The sequence below is a fragment of the Battus philenor genome, unplaced genomic scaffold, assembly GCF_028537555.1.
Source record: "Battus philenor isolate CCGP_79_NKW_IND1 unplaced genomic scaffold, ilBatPhil1.0.hap1 SCAF_8, whole genome shotgun sequence".
Classification (NCBI taxonomy): Eukaryota; Metazoa; Arthropoda; class Insecta; order Lepidoptera; family Papilionidae; genus Battus; species Battus philenor.
In genome coordinates, this window is record NW_027181748.1 from 16,148,984 (window position 1) to 16,166,785 (window position 17,802).

Genomic DNA, 17,802 nt, shown 5'->3' on the forward strand with positions numbered 1-17,802 from the left:
ATGGCGTATCGTTCAGAGCCAATTGTCTCTCACCGTAGGAAAAAGCCTTGCTGGAGTATTTTCCACCCCTTCCACTCATAGCGAATTGCAACCGACTTAATAACGGTTTGACCGCAACAAGTGCAGTGTTCATTCCATGTCACGAGCCCAGGTGATCAGAGAGCTCGGCGGTTTGATTTAACGGAGCCCTTCCATGAAAATAATCTTAACTTTTACAAATTAAAAAAAAAAAAAATTAGTAAGTGATTGCTGTGTATTGTTAAGAGATTATGTTAATAAAGTAAATCCTCTAAGCAACATGTTTTATTTGATCTATTAGACTGCTACTGCCAAATAACTTTGGACAATACGAAGTCTGTCGAGGCAGCCAGCGAGAAATAAATATGTAATCAAAACAAGACGCAGTAATGTGTTTTCGCCGACTTGGTCTGGCCACAAGTAAAGTCACGCTCACACAGACGCACGCGCACGTAACGACGCCCGCACACCGACAGAACCGCCAATGTCCCGTTTTATAAGCGATCATTCGTCCGCCTTAATATTCAATTACTCGTAATTGCTGATGAGATGAGGAGTGATGTCTAGGACAGATTAACGACCCTACACATAATTCATTAGCTTAATGGACGCCGTTATGGCCGACAATAACTTTTTTACAGTGGCGCGGGTGTGCACGCGCCTTAATGCGACGCCTATTGGACAATTTGTATCGCTGCCTATTGCAGAGTTTTAGGGTCTGGAGTGATTAGCTATGATGAGTTACTACAAACTGTCAATTACTAAAGCAAAACACTACATCACTGTATTTCCACAGTCAAAAAGTAGAATTGACAAATTGTTTTGCCCACTTTTATTCATGTCAATCAAACAAGAAAAGTCTTTTTTTACAATCATCTTTATTTTGACTCGTCTGATGGAATCACCTGCCGGATACCGCATTGGAGACTTCAAATGTTCATTGCCAACCAAAAAGAAACTTTTTCGCTGTATTTTGTCTTTCGCCAGGAAGCCTTTTATTTAATATTTATCAGTTAAGTTATTTACTTCTATTATATACTTGTTTTCTTTTAGTATATGTCGGAGCTCTGCGGCGCTTTCGTCTCTGGTCGCCGCGTCGAAGCCCCGAGCGGCGCTCGAGTCAGCTCGCTAATCCATCAAACTCGAGCTGTATGCTAATTCGGCCTCAAAGTTTGCGGACCGCGTCCGGTACTTCGCTAACAAGATCATATCCCGATCGATATCTAGCCGCACCTATAATCTAGACTTTGAGATCGTCTCCAAGTATAACGTCGTTAGTTTAGATCGAGCGAGCGACAATCGAGTTAGCCCCGTCGGGCGGGACTTTGGAATCTCTACTATTGGATTAAATGTGACGCGGCCAGTCAGTTTTCCATACAGGGTCTAAATCGGCAAAAGGATAAATAATAGAAAACGTCTGACAACTAATTACAAAAATATTTTAATTCTGCTGCAATATATTGATTAGGATCGCAGATTTTGAATTTGTATAATATTCTGTCGGTTGTTCCTTCTTTGCGCTAAATACTTGCTCCAGGTGTTCCTTGACTTCTTGTTAAACAGCACAACCACAGCTTGGGGCACGAGTCGATAGTAGAACAGGATTATCCACAGCTGGAAGTCGTAACTTCTTGTATAAAAACCTATCAAAACAGCAGACAGAGTTAGATTTGTCACCGCGTCACACACAAAGCTAACCCCGATTATGGAAACAACCCGCCAGCCCCAGCGACCGGAGACCCGAACCCTGCAGCAGGACATCACGTACACGACTACCTTGACGAAAACAAACAAGTTCACAGCCGTTATAACGTATAGCAGAACAAATTTAACCGGCAACACTTGGGAAAGCTCGCCTAAATGAAAAACATTCGCGATGAAGCAATCCGTCACCAGCTTGGTCACCAAAAACACTCCGCCAGCGAACGCTGTTGCCTTCCTCTTTTCGCAGCTCAGCCTTCCCGGGCACGTGAGGACGAGCTTCAGGTACGTTACCATGGATACGCATAGTGACCAGCACAGTGAAGCGAGGAACAGGTAGTCGTTCAAATATATCAGTATTTTGAACAGTGTCTCGCCAGACAATTCGTTAATCAGGATTAAACAGAGCTGGTGGAGGGTCCCGATTACTACCTGGTTGGTGATGACGTAGTTGAGGAGTGTCCTCCAGCGGGGCACCAGGCACCAGGAGGTGAGCAGTGCAGCGGACAAGGCGACGGACAGCGCCGCGCCTGCCAGTATGAGTCCGGACATGCCGCGCCCGCCTCTCCTAATGAGTTAGTTAAATTTAATGTTATCTAATCCGCCGCCGTTATCGCAGCTTATCTAATTAACAAACCCGTTCCGGTGGCCGCCCCCGCTACGTAGATATTCGCATTGCAAAATAAACGTTATAATTAATGATAAATAACAACCCTGCACATAAACAATTTTAATGTTAGTAAAAAAAGTTCTGATTCTTCATTATCGTAAGTGCTTTTTAAAAAAATATTTAAGAATTTTTTTCTGATATCTAAATGAAGCAAGGATTTGCAACGAGGATACACACTACGTTCTTAAGTTGTTTAGCAACATTTTTGTGTCTGTATACATATGCACTCCGCGGTAGAGCTCCAGATTCGTGGCCAATTTTCAAATATGTTGGTTGGGTATAAAGTTCTCATAACCGTATTGCAATAATTATTGAAAGAAAATGAGAGAAAATAGTATCGATTGCACAGTAAGTAATTAATCAATTCCATTATTAAATATGACCTTAAAAAGAATCATAGCGAACTTCAAGATTAACATAATTAAAAGACTGACGCTTCAATCAATTTTCATTTACCCTTTACAGAATCTAACGCAGAGTTATTAGGTCCTTAGAATGTACATTGATTTCACTTAGCTAACATACTATATTTAGGCATCGAATTTCTGGGAAAGAATCATGCATTGTAATGGACAAAAAAGAAACGACAATGGTAAAATAAAAGACAAATGTGTCTTAAAAATTCTTATCTTACGAATCGTAACAAAATAAGTACAAATAGGTAGGAACTAGTTTCTATTTCCAATAATAAAAAGATTCGCTCTTGCACTATAGTTCCATACTCGGATGTTGAATATTTTCAACATCCAAAGTATTCAACTTGACACGTCTTCTTTGTCTGAAATAATTTCGCCAAGCATCACGGGACCTTCTGTTGAAGACCAGCACAGAAGCCAGAGGCAGTGTCCTAATGTCCAACACGAACAGCCACTGCGTTGCCTCATCGCCTCTATACATATTTACCAGAAACATCAACAAACCAAAGGAAGTGAAGACGTCGCATACGGATCCGACCCCCGCCAATGCAATGACCTGCGTTCTTCGCAACATGAATACACTCGTTGCTCCGCATCCGAACATCGCACACATAATCTTTACAAACATATACAAGTTCAGCACAGTTATCATGTACACAGGCACGAACCTCACACACATGACGCTCACATAATTATCAAACTGAAACATTTTAGGTATAAAGACGTCCGTTGATAACTTCGCTATCAATAGAACTGCGAAGCTGAACGCCGTCGCCTTCCTCTTCTCTGAGCTCTCAGACGTCGGGTACACGCACGCAGTACCAGCACCAGCTTGCAGTAAGACACCACTGCGGCGCACAGCGACCAGCACAGCGACGCGAGGAACAAGTATCCGTTTAACAGCACGACGACGTCGGCAGCCTCCTCGCTTAAACTGAACTCCAGTAGGTACACGCTCCACAGGTGCAGAGTAGCAGCAATTATTTGATTCATACAGATGTAGTTGAGGAGCGTCCTCCACCTGGGAATCAAATACCAGGACGTCATTAAAAATATGGAACATAGTAATGATAGAACTGCCCCAACTGGGACACTCTTGTAATCCATTGCTCGCAAGACTTTCCGTCTGTACTAACGGCAGAAGTTGCGCATCCAGCTGTTCTACTGCACTAGCACTATTGGAATGTTCACGTTATTCTGTTTGATCTCATTAATTATTATTATCGCTTCCGATAAAAGCTCTACTAGCGTTGCTTTGTAAATAGAAACGGTTTGTTACATCATTAATTTGTACTGTTATTAAAATAACACAAATTTATGTCACGTAAAATAAATATCATCAATGAGTAGTTCAGCCTTTCAGTTTTGGAATTGAGGGTTTAGCTCCTGCTCCTGCCTTCTTCCTTCTTCATGATATCATCACTCAATCGCAATTAAGGACTTCTCTCGTGGCTATTTTCATACCATTGACAACGTAGCAGTGGTAGCCAAGCAGCAAAGGATTGAGTCTTGCCATCCTAGGTCCCAGGTTTGATTCCTGGGATACATTTGTTCACAAGCTTCCAGAGGATGGGCAGCAGCGTCTTCTGTGAACCATTATACCACACTGTGCCTACCCGTCTGCCAAGCTTAGTGATAATGGTATAATCCTCTATAGATATCTTTGGAGAAAACCTAAACTTTGCTGTGGGCTTCTGTGGTTTAAAACGACGAATGGATTAAACGAACCCTATTTTAGTTGGCACTTGAACCAAGAATGTTGTTTTCTAATATTGTGGCCGTCTTATTTGAGCCTCGTCATTTTAAGTGTAATAATGTTTGACTACTCTTATTTCTGAGATTACTCTGATTATTCAATGATAACCCAAGTGTATGCTCCATGTTACAGTACGGAAGAAACGCATTGATTAAACATTTGAGCTTCCCTGTGGACTGTTAGATTCATCTTGAAGACGTCATTCATTGTTCTACTGATCTTAACCCAAACAAATTAAATAAATAAATTACTTTTAAGCATTTAGCACTACTTCGTCCCATTTAGTACAATTACAATCTGTTTTCCCCAATTCAATCAATAAGAAGTTTTAGAGTAGTTCACCAAAACACTCGTGAAATTGATGACCTGTCCCTGATGTCCCATGCGTACGTATTAAACAACGGGATTAGCAGTTACCTTCGCCTATAAGGTGATGCGGAAACTTGCTTATGTGGACACAGTTGCAGCGGGTTTAGAAGCGGAACTATGAGCGGGTTTAATATTTACTGACTTAGTATTGTTAGATTTAAAATTTTTACACTGTTTAGATGTTCTGCTAAATATAGTACGAATTGAAAAAAAATTAGTGGCGAGATAAAGAAAGGTCAATGATTTACATAGAGTTATTTTTCACATACAATATTGAGCAGTCGACAGGTCCTATTTTTGAGTACAACGATGCCATGTCCATTTTTTCTTCGCGGTACACTTGTAACAATTTTAAAAATGTTTTGATTTTCTTCTTACGGAAATAACGCTAGAAGTACAGACGTCGCCTTAGGTGCTGCAACACTTGGCCAAGTGTCGTAAATGAAGCGATTAATAACTGTGGAGGTCGTAAAGGCGGACGCCCTCGCTGCCCCGACGCCGCGCTGTCACGTGAAACTTCAGCAATCGAAGGGAATCATTACGCTAAGGAATAGTCCGCGGCGCTTCGATCTGTTTGCCTAGTGCCACTGATTGGTGCTCTATAAACGAAACTTGAAAAGACAATACGGGAGAGACGATCCGTAAAAAGTTTATATTGTAGAGTTCGGTTGAACGCTCCATATTATATTATATTGCCAATGGCCATCAACACTTTTAGAGTTATATATATTTTTTAACATATAGCCGTCTTTTTTGTAAGCCTATCGTTCCTGCTATCTGGTTGTTAGAGCAGAGAAGTTAAAGAAGAGAAGAAAAGAGTTATATTTTATTTGTTATTTGTACGATGACAATAAAATGCTGTTTTAGTTCTTTTTTATTAATTGAATTTTTTATCACAAGAGTGTTTTCTTTAATATGTGTTTTTTTAGGTGTGGACAGAGCTCAGATAGTTGGGAGACTGATTGCAGCTGTTTCATACAGATCTTTCTTATATATATATATATGTTTGGTGATTTTCTTCTGGAAATGGATTGATCCTACCGAGTGGTAGCTCTACAGCGCTATGCCGCTGTCTTAAATGAGAATTAAGAACCTGAATGTTTTCTGCCATGGGGTCCGGTGCTATTTATGTAATGACTTTCACAAATATTAGTAATAAAATCATTGCCATTATTTAAGCCCGTAAGACTTGTACTACTTGATACAGGCCTCCTATGCTATGATATGTATTTGTATTCGTTCTAGTGGAAGAAACGGTGTAAATAATAGCATTCAATATTTTAATGTTAATTGAAAAATAGTTACAATTGGTCGAAATTCTTACAGCGTCTTGCGACGACCTCATTAGAAGGTGGAGAAAATCATTTGAAGAATGTAAATCTCAATTCAATAAAAACAGACTAAGCTTTCGAATATAAACTATATGAGGTCGTTGTGGTCCCGTCTAAGATTTTGAAATGTTAATTAAAATAATAAGGAACATCCCCAGAGTCTGCCATTAGCATGCCGGAACACGCTCAGCGTTTTTTCCCCGGGTCCCCTTCCATTTCGTAAGTACTATATGTTGCGAATTGAGATAATCCATATTGATATCGGCCGGTCCGTCCGTTTGTCACAGCTTCCGCCGCGGCGGGGGGCAGCCAAACATCTACTTTACTCAAAATAAAAATAGTGAATAGTTTTTTTTTCAATTCCTTCGAGATTGTTTAGACTGAGCCACAGTAATCATTAACAACTTTGAATTTTATTGACGTATAATCAAGCGGTAGGTTTAGCCTCATATGCAAGTAGAGCTAACACTCATCGCTAAAAGATATCACTATCTTTATATAAGCTTTAGTTTACTTTTAAATAAAGTTTACTTTTAAATAAAATCGTTCCAATCTTGTAGTTCATATGTATTTATGTGTTGAGATTTAAATTGTAATAAAAGTACTTATTTTTGTGGAGTTTAATCCACGTGCTTTAGTAATAGGAATTGAGGCATTTTATATTACGAAGGTAGAAAATTAATGAGAGCAATTATGATAATAGAAAATATTTAGCTACTTGTTGCCGTGTAAGAGGGACATATCAGTGAGACGGAAGGTCATTGACCGTGGGAGCGTCAGCCCAACAGTTTTGGAACTATCCGTGTCTACGATTGGATATTCAGCTCATCCAGTTTGCCGGGTGTCGCCGCGGCCCCGGCGCGCTAACTCAATTACACGCGACAGGACGGCCCGCGATAAATGCGTTTCGGTTATTGCGCCGCCCCGAGGCAAAGGCGGTAGCGGGCCACAACTATCTTAGATAATGACAGACTAAACCGAAAAAGATAGTCTCTCGGCAGGCCTTATTGCCGGATTTGCTCCTAGCTCGGTGGCTGCGTAATCTGGTGAAATAACTACCGTAGTATCCGAGTATGATCTGCAAAGAGCTTTAAAGCTTAGTTATTGGAAAAATTAGGCTAAGAAATAAAAGTCAAACGATAAACAGCATTTTATTAAAGACATCCTTAAACTTAAAATATAAATACGAAGCTTACAGACAAGCGAATGGGTAACGAGAAGATCCCACAACAAACTCGGTCAGGTTTTATTCATGAGAACTTTTACAAATTTCCTTAAGCCTATTTAAACCATCATTTTTAATGCACGCTGCACGTGGATTGAAAGAATGTTTTCTTTGGTTTTCGAAGCTTTTGAAGGTATCGGTGGCCCCGCTGCCGGCGTTGCCTTGGCGCGGCGAACCTTCGTGCGGTCGACATAACTCATAGCACCTCGCACTCGGTTAAGTTGCAAACTGTGATATATTAGGTTGTACTGCCCCACCTGCGGCGGCCCCCCGCCGGTAACTTTCGGCACTCGCCCGCTCGCCCGCTCGCCTCCCAACTACACTTACATGACACTTGACTACCTACATCGCACTATTTTCCAGACATTTTTCCCCGCAGATCACTTTCAACATATTACAAAAATTGGACATAAAATGTGAGGAATAAATTTAACTTTGAAATTTGCGTTACAGCAAAGTTGTAACAACGATTTATTGATTTTCGGAAAAAAAGTGAAAATTTGAGGCTTTGCAAGTCTTCTGAATATGGAATATGCAAGTTTTTGCAGTTACTGTTAAGGTTCTTAAAACTTTTAGGTGAAATGTAACCGATACTTTAGTTCCTCATTATCGAAATCAGAAAAAAATTCGTGGAACCTCGCTTATGAATTATGAACCCCCATTATTCCTCACACCATGGGTCCATACGGGCCACTTTGGGAACCTTTAATCTATACCGAGCGCTTACTGCATTCACTTCTAGAATCATCTCCGAGATTCGGGATTATTCACAATACTCACTAGGATTCCTGTCTCAAAAACTTAACCGCCACGAGACATATAATCAAAAGTGTGGGCGGTACTGTACGTATATTTAAAAAGAGTATAAAAAGTGAGGACATTTTTCCCTTTTTTGCTGGCTACTATTTCAAGAGATAGGGTCACATAAATTTTTTAATGGTATCGATGAACAGAAAGAGTATCATCTTTATTTAAAAATATTAGAGCTGCATAGATTGTAAATGACCCACAAAGTCTCTACATGTAACGTATTTAAGTTTAGAAGTATCCAGTTTTTCCACTGTCAAAAATTTATAAACAATAATTTATAAGCAATTTTTGTCGTACAGGTAAAACATTAAAACATCAGAAAGATACCTAAGACCAATAGCAAACAAGTAATAAGATTAAAATAAAATGTTTAAAATATGCAAAACAAATGTTTCCGCCCGGGATCGAACCGGGGACCTTCTGCGTGTTAGGCAGATGTGATAACCGCTACACCACGGAAACTACAATCAAAGCTTCTTAAACATTGACTCAGTAAATTAATACGAGAATTAGGTTAAGACAAGTTTAATAGGTCACATAAACTAAGTAAAGCCTTCTCTTTTTCCAGCTTTTTCGTCCTACAGGTTTACAGCCGACCTCTTCAATCTTCCAGAAGAATATCGAGTTCGTACCTCCGTTTTCAATCTGCTATTATTTATTGTAGACGATAACACAAAAATTAATTCCGAAATGAAGATTCTTAATGAGAAACGTCAACAAAAAAGGTGGAATAAAAGTAGAAACACTTTAAACAATAGAACTTCTGAATATCAGCGCGACGACTTTGAACCTCTGGTTCCTCTTACGTATCCTGTTTGGTATTCTATACACAACAGAACAGGAATGAAACTTTCTATCCGTGGAAATAGTTTCCCACGTTTCGTTTTGGCAAACACAGGTCTTGTACAGTCCTGGACTCTATTGACGGAAACAATCACACCAATATTTAATCTAGCTTTTTTTTGATGTGGCTAGATAAAAATATTGCTTACATAATTGTACATAAACGATTCTATGTTTTCTTGCAAAACTAGGAAATTGAATTTGTCTTAGCTTCTTAAGAATCTTTTATAGATTTTTATATCTATCCATAGCATACTGCATATTTATGGCACACATTACAGCTTTTCAAGTCCTTACCTGTTTATCTTACTTAATTTGTTTGTGGTGCGATAAGTTACAGGTCCTCTGTCCTTGGTTTCAAGGGAACTTTTCGTCAGGATTAGGAGTCTCCTATCCACTAAATTCCCCTCGGTGATCATCTGCACTCGCGAGGGACTCTGATAGCTTTGTTCGAAACCGCCTATAGATACTAATCCATTGCCTTGGAGCCGCTCAAGCTAATAAGATTTTAGCCAAAACTTCTTTTTATATAACTAAGTTCGAAATCACTCATCAATCGCATCGCCTCAAGTCGTTTTTCATTTATTGCGCGGCTGCTGACCTCATAGATCGTTTAGATGAACACTCCATAGAGCGACCTAGCACAAGGGCTCCCGAGAGCGCAAATCAAAACGCTTTTCACTTGTAATAAATCTAAATAATGCTCTGATAAGGGGCATCAGTCGCGATATCGTCTCCCGTGCGGGGTAGAGTGCTCTACCTCGCGCCGGCAAGTCGCATCCGAGCGCTCGTTAAGAACAATTAACAGCTACCCCTGGCTGCAGGGGCGCAGCGGGAGCGCGGCGGGGTCGCGGGGGAGAGACTAATGATGCTTTATGCGCTGATAAATTATAATATTATCGGACATAAGACGCCGAGGGCCCGGAATGTTCTTGAGACTTTAGTGCGAACTAGTTTGTCGGAGCTCTCCGCCGCGAGGGCTTACAGGCCGATGTACGGACGCTCTGCAAAACTCACAGGTAATCAATTGAACGGCGCCAAGCGCAATGCTAGGGCTGAGCCAGTATTGTTATTGTAATACCTTATCGTTGCCTCGTGACAGAGGTTGCAGATTCAGTTTTTGATTGAGCTATTCTTCGATTTACACACTATAGTAAACATCGATCGAAATGTCAGTTAAATAAAGAGAGAAGTAAGCGATAGTATGGTGACGAAACAGAGATATTTTAAAAGACCCCGTACCCATTTTGAAGGATTGCGTTGTAAAGTGGATGCCACTTCTAGAAACATTACAAAACTACGACAGCAATTGAGTTTAGTATTTGTACACTTCACTCTCTGAACTTGAAGAAATCAACGATGTTTACTGTCTACAACTATACTAGCGTCCGTTCTTCACCCACGAACTACATTCGCCAGTCTACCGTGTAAGCCTTGCATATAAAAACATTGAAAACAAAATCGATACCTTCAGTGTTTTTAACGTTGTCAAAAGTTAATAATTTTATATTCCGTAAAATATATATTATATATTTAATAGTATTAATATATGCATATATTTGTATTTTTGTTAAAAGAGAGTCATAAATATGAGATATTATTAACTTTCCTTAACACGTGTCGTATTCATAGAGCCGATTGCCGCTTTGTATATACCGGTCAGTGTTATGAACTTACCAAAAAAAAAAGTCACCATTTCCACTTGACGAACAATTGTATGAAATATGTTTAGAGTTCAATATTCTGAGAGCTGACGTTTTACGGTGCGGAAATATGGACGTTAAAAGAAAACGGAATCACATCGATGCCTTCGAGATGTGGTGCTGGAGAAAAATGTTCCGGGTGTTATGACTCATCACCGCACGAATGAGTCTATTCGTCATGATTTTAAGGTAAAAAAGGTACTCTTTTAAACTATGTTATACCACAATATGACGAAGTTATGGAGACACTTGTCGTTCAGAGTAAAGTGAAAATATCCAGAATTAGAGGCTGCACAACTTTCTGATGGACGAAATACGTCGAAGTTCTTAGGTAATCGACCCTGAATCTATTAGTGCGAAGTGTCTTCGTGAAGGAGAGATGTTGATACAAGAGGCAATCAAAGGTAAAGCCGTGCAACAACCACGGGATCACGACTGCACTGCCAAGAGCATAAGACATCAGAAGATCAGAAGACCCAAGAGCTAGTTTAATTTCTGATTAACGGGGGCGTGCCGTCTTATTGCAAGTAAATTAATATTCTCCTTGAGTCGACCCGTCAATTGTCCCAAAATCATAAGCTACGTTTCCTGTTTCAATGGACCCCCTCAGAGAAGCCGTTAGCGCGGCGCCGCGGGGGATCCCAAAGCGTAGCACCGCGCAACCTTTGCGCTCGCACCGCGCGAAATTAAAAATAAATGAGTCAGAAAAGTACGCGAGAGTCCATGATTTGATTAAATTAAGAGAAAAATCCCACCGCCCTCCACTTGTTGTTATTAAAAAAGCTTTTCCCGCCGTTTCTGTTTCGTAAATACGTCGATTTGCATCCACTTTCGGCGCTTTCCTCCTGGGCGGACGATATTAAAATATTATTGGGACGGCCTTGCTCTCTACAGCAGCGAGTGTAATAGCCCGTAGTCCCGCTACAAGTCAACTCTCCCTCCATGCCATCAACAAAACCCACTAAAGTCTGCTTCTTTAAAGTGAAATTTTTGGAAGTTGTAATATATTTGCTAACACGTCAAATGTAATACTTTGATCAAAAACTAAAATGAATTTATTAATAAAACGTAAATTCTATATTTGTTCTTACAAATCAATTCGTTGTCATCCCCGTCCGATGAAGCGCACTTTTGCCAACACTTTTTCCAGTCCTCGAAACGGTCGAAATAGTCCTTGTTCGATATTGCCACCGACTCGGTTTTTGGATGATACAGGACAAGCGAGCGGTGCGGAGCGGCACAATAAATACGTTCTGGACCTCGTACTTCGGACCTCTATGGAGTTTTATCAAGGTCACTAAAAATGTTAACGACAGCAGCACCCTTTAAAGATTAATCGAGAAGAAGCACGCCGTATCATATGAACTTGGCGACTGAGCCTAAGACTGCGAGAGCGGCGCGGGTGTGTCGCGGAGAGATTGTAGCCGGATTTTCCGATGGCCGTGCGTACTTCAGTAGTTTTTAACAATCGGTAATTTTAAACAATTTTACACAACTGGTCAGTTCAGGATGATCTCCTCCCAGATGCATCCGTCGACGGCGACACTCTGTTATTAGTAATTAGTTCGACGTTCGTGAGAGCGAATGTGACTCGCGAAACCGAATTTAATTTTAAAGATTCAGTCACAGATAGCGCAGTGAAGTGAAGCTTGAAAGTAAGGTGAGAGGTGAAAAGATGAACATACTCCTTTCACCTCTCACTCTTTATTATGTACTTACTTTAAAAAAATATTTTTCGTTAATGTATTACAATCTTAGACAGGGGAGTTACGTAAATATTTTACAAGATTAAAAACCCCATTTTTATTTAATTTTCGTTATGTAAAACTGTAGCGATATGTTTGCTTCTGTTTCGCATCTGTTATTGTTATGGTGATGTTAAAGATAGTGTTACACCATTACGCATTATTAGGTGTAGGGATTTAACATATCGTATCGGATGGCTGGACGATATATCACTGAAATAATTGCGACGGGACGCTGGCACGACGCGGAGTCTTGGCCGAGATAGCCCCGCACCGCCGGCGACTGGACGTGCTCGTTAGCGCTTAATTAGACGCACGCGTGCGACTAGCGCGACGCGCGGCTTTGTCTGCATCAGTCACACACTTTTGTAAGATTCTTACAGAAAAGTATATAACTCTATGTCACCCATTGCCACTTCTTTAAATTACTGAAGCTGTAACTTACGTAATAATATATCAAACTTATAATTTTTATGTATAAATGTAAATTATTAAAGTAATTCATACGTATTCAAATACATTAGTTTAGTTATTTCATCATACATTACACACTGAATTTATCGAAATATTTTCTCTCAATTGGAAGAAATTAAACGTAATATGTAGTCTTATTCAGTCTGTTCATTGTATATTTTGTTGTAAATCTCAGCTGTGCAAAAATTAAATAAAATAATTACTTAATATCTTAAAACAAACAAACAGTCGAACAAAGACGCGTATATCGATCTGTGTTCTCAAGATATGGGGCAGCGGGCACGCGGCGGTCAGCGCGGCTCGGGTGACTGATAAAGGAACTCCTCGCCGCAGGCCTAGGGCTCCCTCGACGCGCCTTACCGGACGAAACCACTGCCCGGGACAGTGGAGCCCCACTGTTTTTCATTTATTTAATTATTTTTATTTCTGATCATTTATAAAGATTGCTTGTGTACGTCAAGAATCAAATTGGTCTCACTTACAATATCAATATTCAACAGAAGAGACCAGCCTACCTACCTCACAACGTTTCTAATACCATGAGTAGAACAAACAATTGCAAAGCTAGATTTGTGAACATCGCAACGAGAAGAAATTTATGTTTTGAAAAGCTTATGCTACCGTCCCACGGACTAATGTTCTGTCTTTTAGATGGCTGTCCTGGCTTTTCAGTTTAATAAGTACAAACATCGCCAAACAGTTATTGATCATTTAAGTATGTTTCACAAAATTTGGGTATGATCGTTATTCGCTTGCTAAGACGAAACATCATCATAGGAAGGCATCGTGTACAATTAAAGTGACGTAGAGTCCAACTATAAAATAAATTTATCTACAAAGGCAGCCCCGCGCATGTCTCTGTCCACCGATTGGTAACAAGAGAGCGCGGCGCGTTGTATCGGCGACGGTTCCCGCTCGCGTATAAATCAAATAGCCCGATAGAATCGGATCATGTACGCGCACAATTTGCGGGGACGTCACGGGGTCGTTCTGCCCCTCACGGGGTCGGTTAGACGTCCTTTAACTGTTACGACATCTGCGCACAATCTTGCCATTATAGATAAGTCTAACCGTAAACATTAATTAGAAATGTCGCAGCAATTCTCGGAGAATTACTGGGCAGCTTTTATAAGAAATTTTTGTTGTTTAATAACCGAATTGACGAATAAGGAACGAAGCGGCTCTTCGCATGTACAGCTTTGAAATTGACTGGTAAAGTTTGAAAGTCAAGATCCAGTACAATTACTGCAATCGTACACGTGATATCAATAACAAAAACATCGGGCGGTCTTATCATGCGAGGCAACTTGTTACAGGTTAAATAACGTATAGAGAGCTTGTGCGAGGGAGTTCAGAAAATGATGTATAATGTAATGAAAACAGAAATACGTGCAACACCGCCGAGCATCGCGAGTGTATATTATTACAACAATACTTGCGAACTTTTTCCTTAACTTGATATTAATGTTTCCATTTTAACGTTCTTCAAAATTACGTAATTCGTTATAAATCATAGCAGTTTGTTAAATCGAATTTTATGGTCATCTTTTCTGTTCAATTATTCGACAATGCCTAATGAATCATACCTAATAATAATCAATTGTTTATATTGAATTGCTTATTTCATTATGATTTGTCATCGCCATTTCAGCTATACTCATAGGCATCCCACAAAGACATCTGTGGAGAGATATATCATAATATCCACGCTTGGTACAAAGAGGATGCTGCTGCCCATCCTCTGAAGACTCGTTTGTAGGCAGTTGCAGTCCAATATAATTAATGCACAAAGTATTCTTTTTAATTGTAGCCCGGGAATAGAACCCGCGACGTATGATCACAAGTGTCAGTCCTCAACCACTGAGCTACCGCTGCTCTATGCGACATGCTTACGATAAATTACACTAATTAATCATTTGATTTCATTCGTTCATTACTGCACACCATTGTCTTCTATAATTATAATACAATGGCGTTGTTTGTTTTTCAATTATAACTGTATAAATTATGTTAATGATAAAATAAATATATAAATACATGCGTATCGCGAGGACTGCAAACAGGCATAAATATCAGTCAATATATTATGGTGTTCACTCATCGCACTACATAAAGATGAAGATAAAATAATTTATGCAGCATTAGAACTCTTAACAGAACTCATGTTGATGGTCAACTTTTGTTACTTCATTATAATTTTGACTCAACTGTGCTTATGGAGAAGAAGCAGAAAGAAACTTCACAACAACACACCTTTTAAACGAAATTTATATATGTGTCATTTTAATATATTCATTACCTATCAAATTTCTTAAATGAAAACTAAATAATCAAGCGTCGTCATTGCCAAGGATTCTTATCATTTAAACATTCGTATATTGAATAACATGCCTTTTGTGTCAATTTTGAATTTGTATTTTGAATTTAATAAATGGTAGCTTAATAACGTTTTGCAGAATTTTATTTCAAATCTGATCGTGCGGTGCCCTGTTAATACACTATGGACGTCCGTATTTACAATTGTTTCTCTCATCTCATACTAAAAACATTTTCGTCCTCAAAATAATTGTGACTAATATTTATAACAAAAATTGTTTCCGCCCGGGATCGAACCGGGGACCTTCTGTGTGTTAGACAGATGTGATAACCGCTACACCACGGAAACTATATTTTGTAACTGATAAAGGTTTAATCAGTTATAAGCATATTGATTAATATGACCTCCATCCTCTTTCTACAGTGTCGGTCTGCCGTGCCTACTAATCGAAGTTTTCTTGACTCGAAGTGATTTTATTAACTTTGTTTAACATGAACTGAATGGGACTGTATTATGTGTGTGTGTGTTTGTGTGCGCGCTGGTTGCAACTTGTTACTCGCCGCCCACTTCATAACACATCTTAAACTTAATTGCGCTATAAAAGCACGTCTCCTCTCACTTCGTTCAAAATTAAACACTGCGTCGTTGAGTTAGAATTTATTTTCAGTAATCAACGCAAGTGCAAGCCGTCCCTTGTATTAAGCAAACAAGACAATCGCTTCGTCTAAGACATGAATTGACAACATTTTTTGGTGGAACAATTTTTTATCTGTTTCCAATTGCCCTACAAACACACGATTAAATTAATAATTTTTTTTTTCACAAATCCTCATACCTACAATGACAATTAACTTCATCCTTCATTGTTTGTTTTAATACTCATGTTGAGATATTAAATTTTTCGATTTTAGTTACTTAGTGTTTGTAGCATTCATAATCTACATTAAATAACTATTTGTTCTTCAACATGCTAATTAAATCAACTCACAAAAGATAATTTCGATATTTTTAACAATTTAATTCATTTAATATTGCCCGCATAATAAAAATGTACAGTACCCCTGTATATAATTGGGTCAAAAGCAGTCGAAAGTTCAGTAGGAAGTGAGTTTACGGCACAAAACTTTTTGTTAGCTTTATGCTCGGGGCAGGGCTGCGACTGCTCGCGTGTGACATGTTATGGCTCGAAACGGTTGATTTACTCCGAAACAAATTAAAATTTTACTAGATTTTTAATTGCTTCCTCCGAGATGGGCGCTCGTAAAGTCACAGTGAAGTTGTTTAGAGAGAAATGGCGTTGGACGTTTAGTGGCATCGGAGTCGGTGATTATCTGGCGGCCGACGGGCCGGGAATAAACAAGCCGTGGACTGCACCTCCGGCCGCAGACAGGGCGCCCATTGTGCCCAGCGCGCCCCGCACCCGCCCCACAAGCGCTGCCAGGTGTCGACAGCCATCTAATGAAAGCGTCGCACTATACTGCGAGCATTTTATGTTACGCACATCCCAGGCGTAAATGAATCTATTAGCAAAGACTCGTCTAATAACGTTACGTAACGTGCGTAACGATAACGTATCCGTCAAACTTTGTTGTTGTTTGTTGATTTTTCGGTTCTACTTAACAGATCAGCAGCTCGAGCGGGCAGTAGCTTAACAACGGATTGACTACGCTGACTTTATTAAAATTTTTAAAATAACTGACAATTTAGAAGTGCGTGGAAATGCCGCAAGCGGTCACTCGCAGGATTTTACACATCATGCAAATTTGAGTGGAAAAATAAAAGACTCAAGCAGTGAATAGTCCAAAATCTTATTCTAGACATGATTGACGAAGCCGAATGATGAGCAGGAGGCCGCGATACGCGGAAGCAACTCGTGGATGAATAGATTGTTCAGGGAATCACGATCCTCCCTAGTAACGACCGACTGGGAAGAACGGGTTGTAGCAAATAACCACTGTATTAATCATTGTGTTAATTCCATATGCATATATAAAGCAGTTTCATATGTATGAAGGGAACCGGAAAGTAATGTCGTTTCTGTCGACATATTTTGCAAATAAACCGATTGATTTGCTACCGCTCCGGCCTTGATTTTGTATACTAGATGGCAAAAGGTTGTTGATAACGAAAGTGAATATGTTGTTGATTATAAATAATAATTTGTTAAAAATGTAGTCGCGTGAATTTAACTTAAAGCAGCATTACTTTCCGGTGTCCATAATATATTTTGGTTCATACGAAATCGCAGCAAACCTAGAAAAATATAACATTTTGTAAATCAAAATCGAGGGCGGGGTCGACCATACCAATAGAACACTGGAGCAACATTATAGGACCCTCATTTTCCAACAGTTTATAATTATTTTACGACGCGTCAAATAACAAATTGTGTAAATTGACTGTTTAGCTGCACTAGTACTTATG

The 17,802-nt window shown here is 39.5% G+C and overlaps 1 protein-coding gene and 2 non-coding genes across 4 annotated transcripts; all 3 read right to left on the reverse strand.

Annotated features, from left to right (window-relative positions):
• Positions 1–1,016: 1,016 nt before the first annotated feature.
• Positions 1,017–3,610, reverse strand: LOC137931730 (uncharacterized). Of its 2 annotated transcripts, XM_068775223.1 has the most exons (3): positions 3,310–3,610; positions 2,152–2,287; positions 1,017–1,632 (listed from the first exon to the last, which is right to left on the reverse strand). In XM_068775223.1, the coding sequence occupies exons 1-3, from the start codon at positions 3,399–3,401 to the stop codon at positions 1,483–1,485; spliced, it is 378 nt and encodes a 125-aa protein (XP_068631324.1). In that variant the 5' UTR covers positions 3,402–3,610; the 3' UTR covers positions 1,017–1,482. The 2 variants fall into 2 exon arrangements, with proteins under 2 accessions (XP_068631324.1, XP_068631323.1); XM_068775222.1 differs by having other exon boundaries at positions 1,017–2,287.
• A 5,075-nt stretch (positions 3,611–8,685) lies between these two features.
• Positions 8,686–8,758, reverse strand: TRNAV-AAC (transfer RNA valine (anticodon AAC)). Its single transcript has one exon. It is a non-coding gene; the product is annotated as a tRNA-Val (tRNA).
• Positions 8,759–15,653: 6,895 nt separating this feature from the next.
• Positions 15,654–15,726, reverse strand: TRNAV-AAC (transfer RNA valine (anticodon AAC)). Its single transcript has one exon. It is a non-coding gene; the product is annotated as a tRNA-Val (tRNA).
• Positions 15,727–17,802: the final 2,076 nt, after the last annotated feature.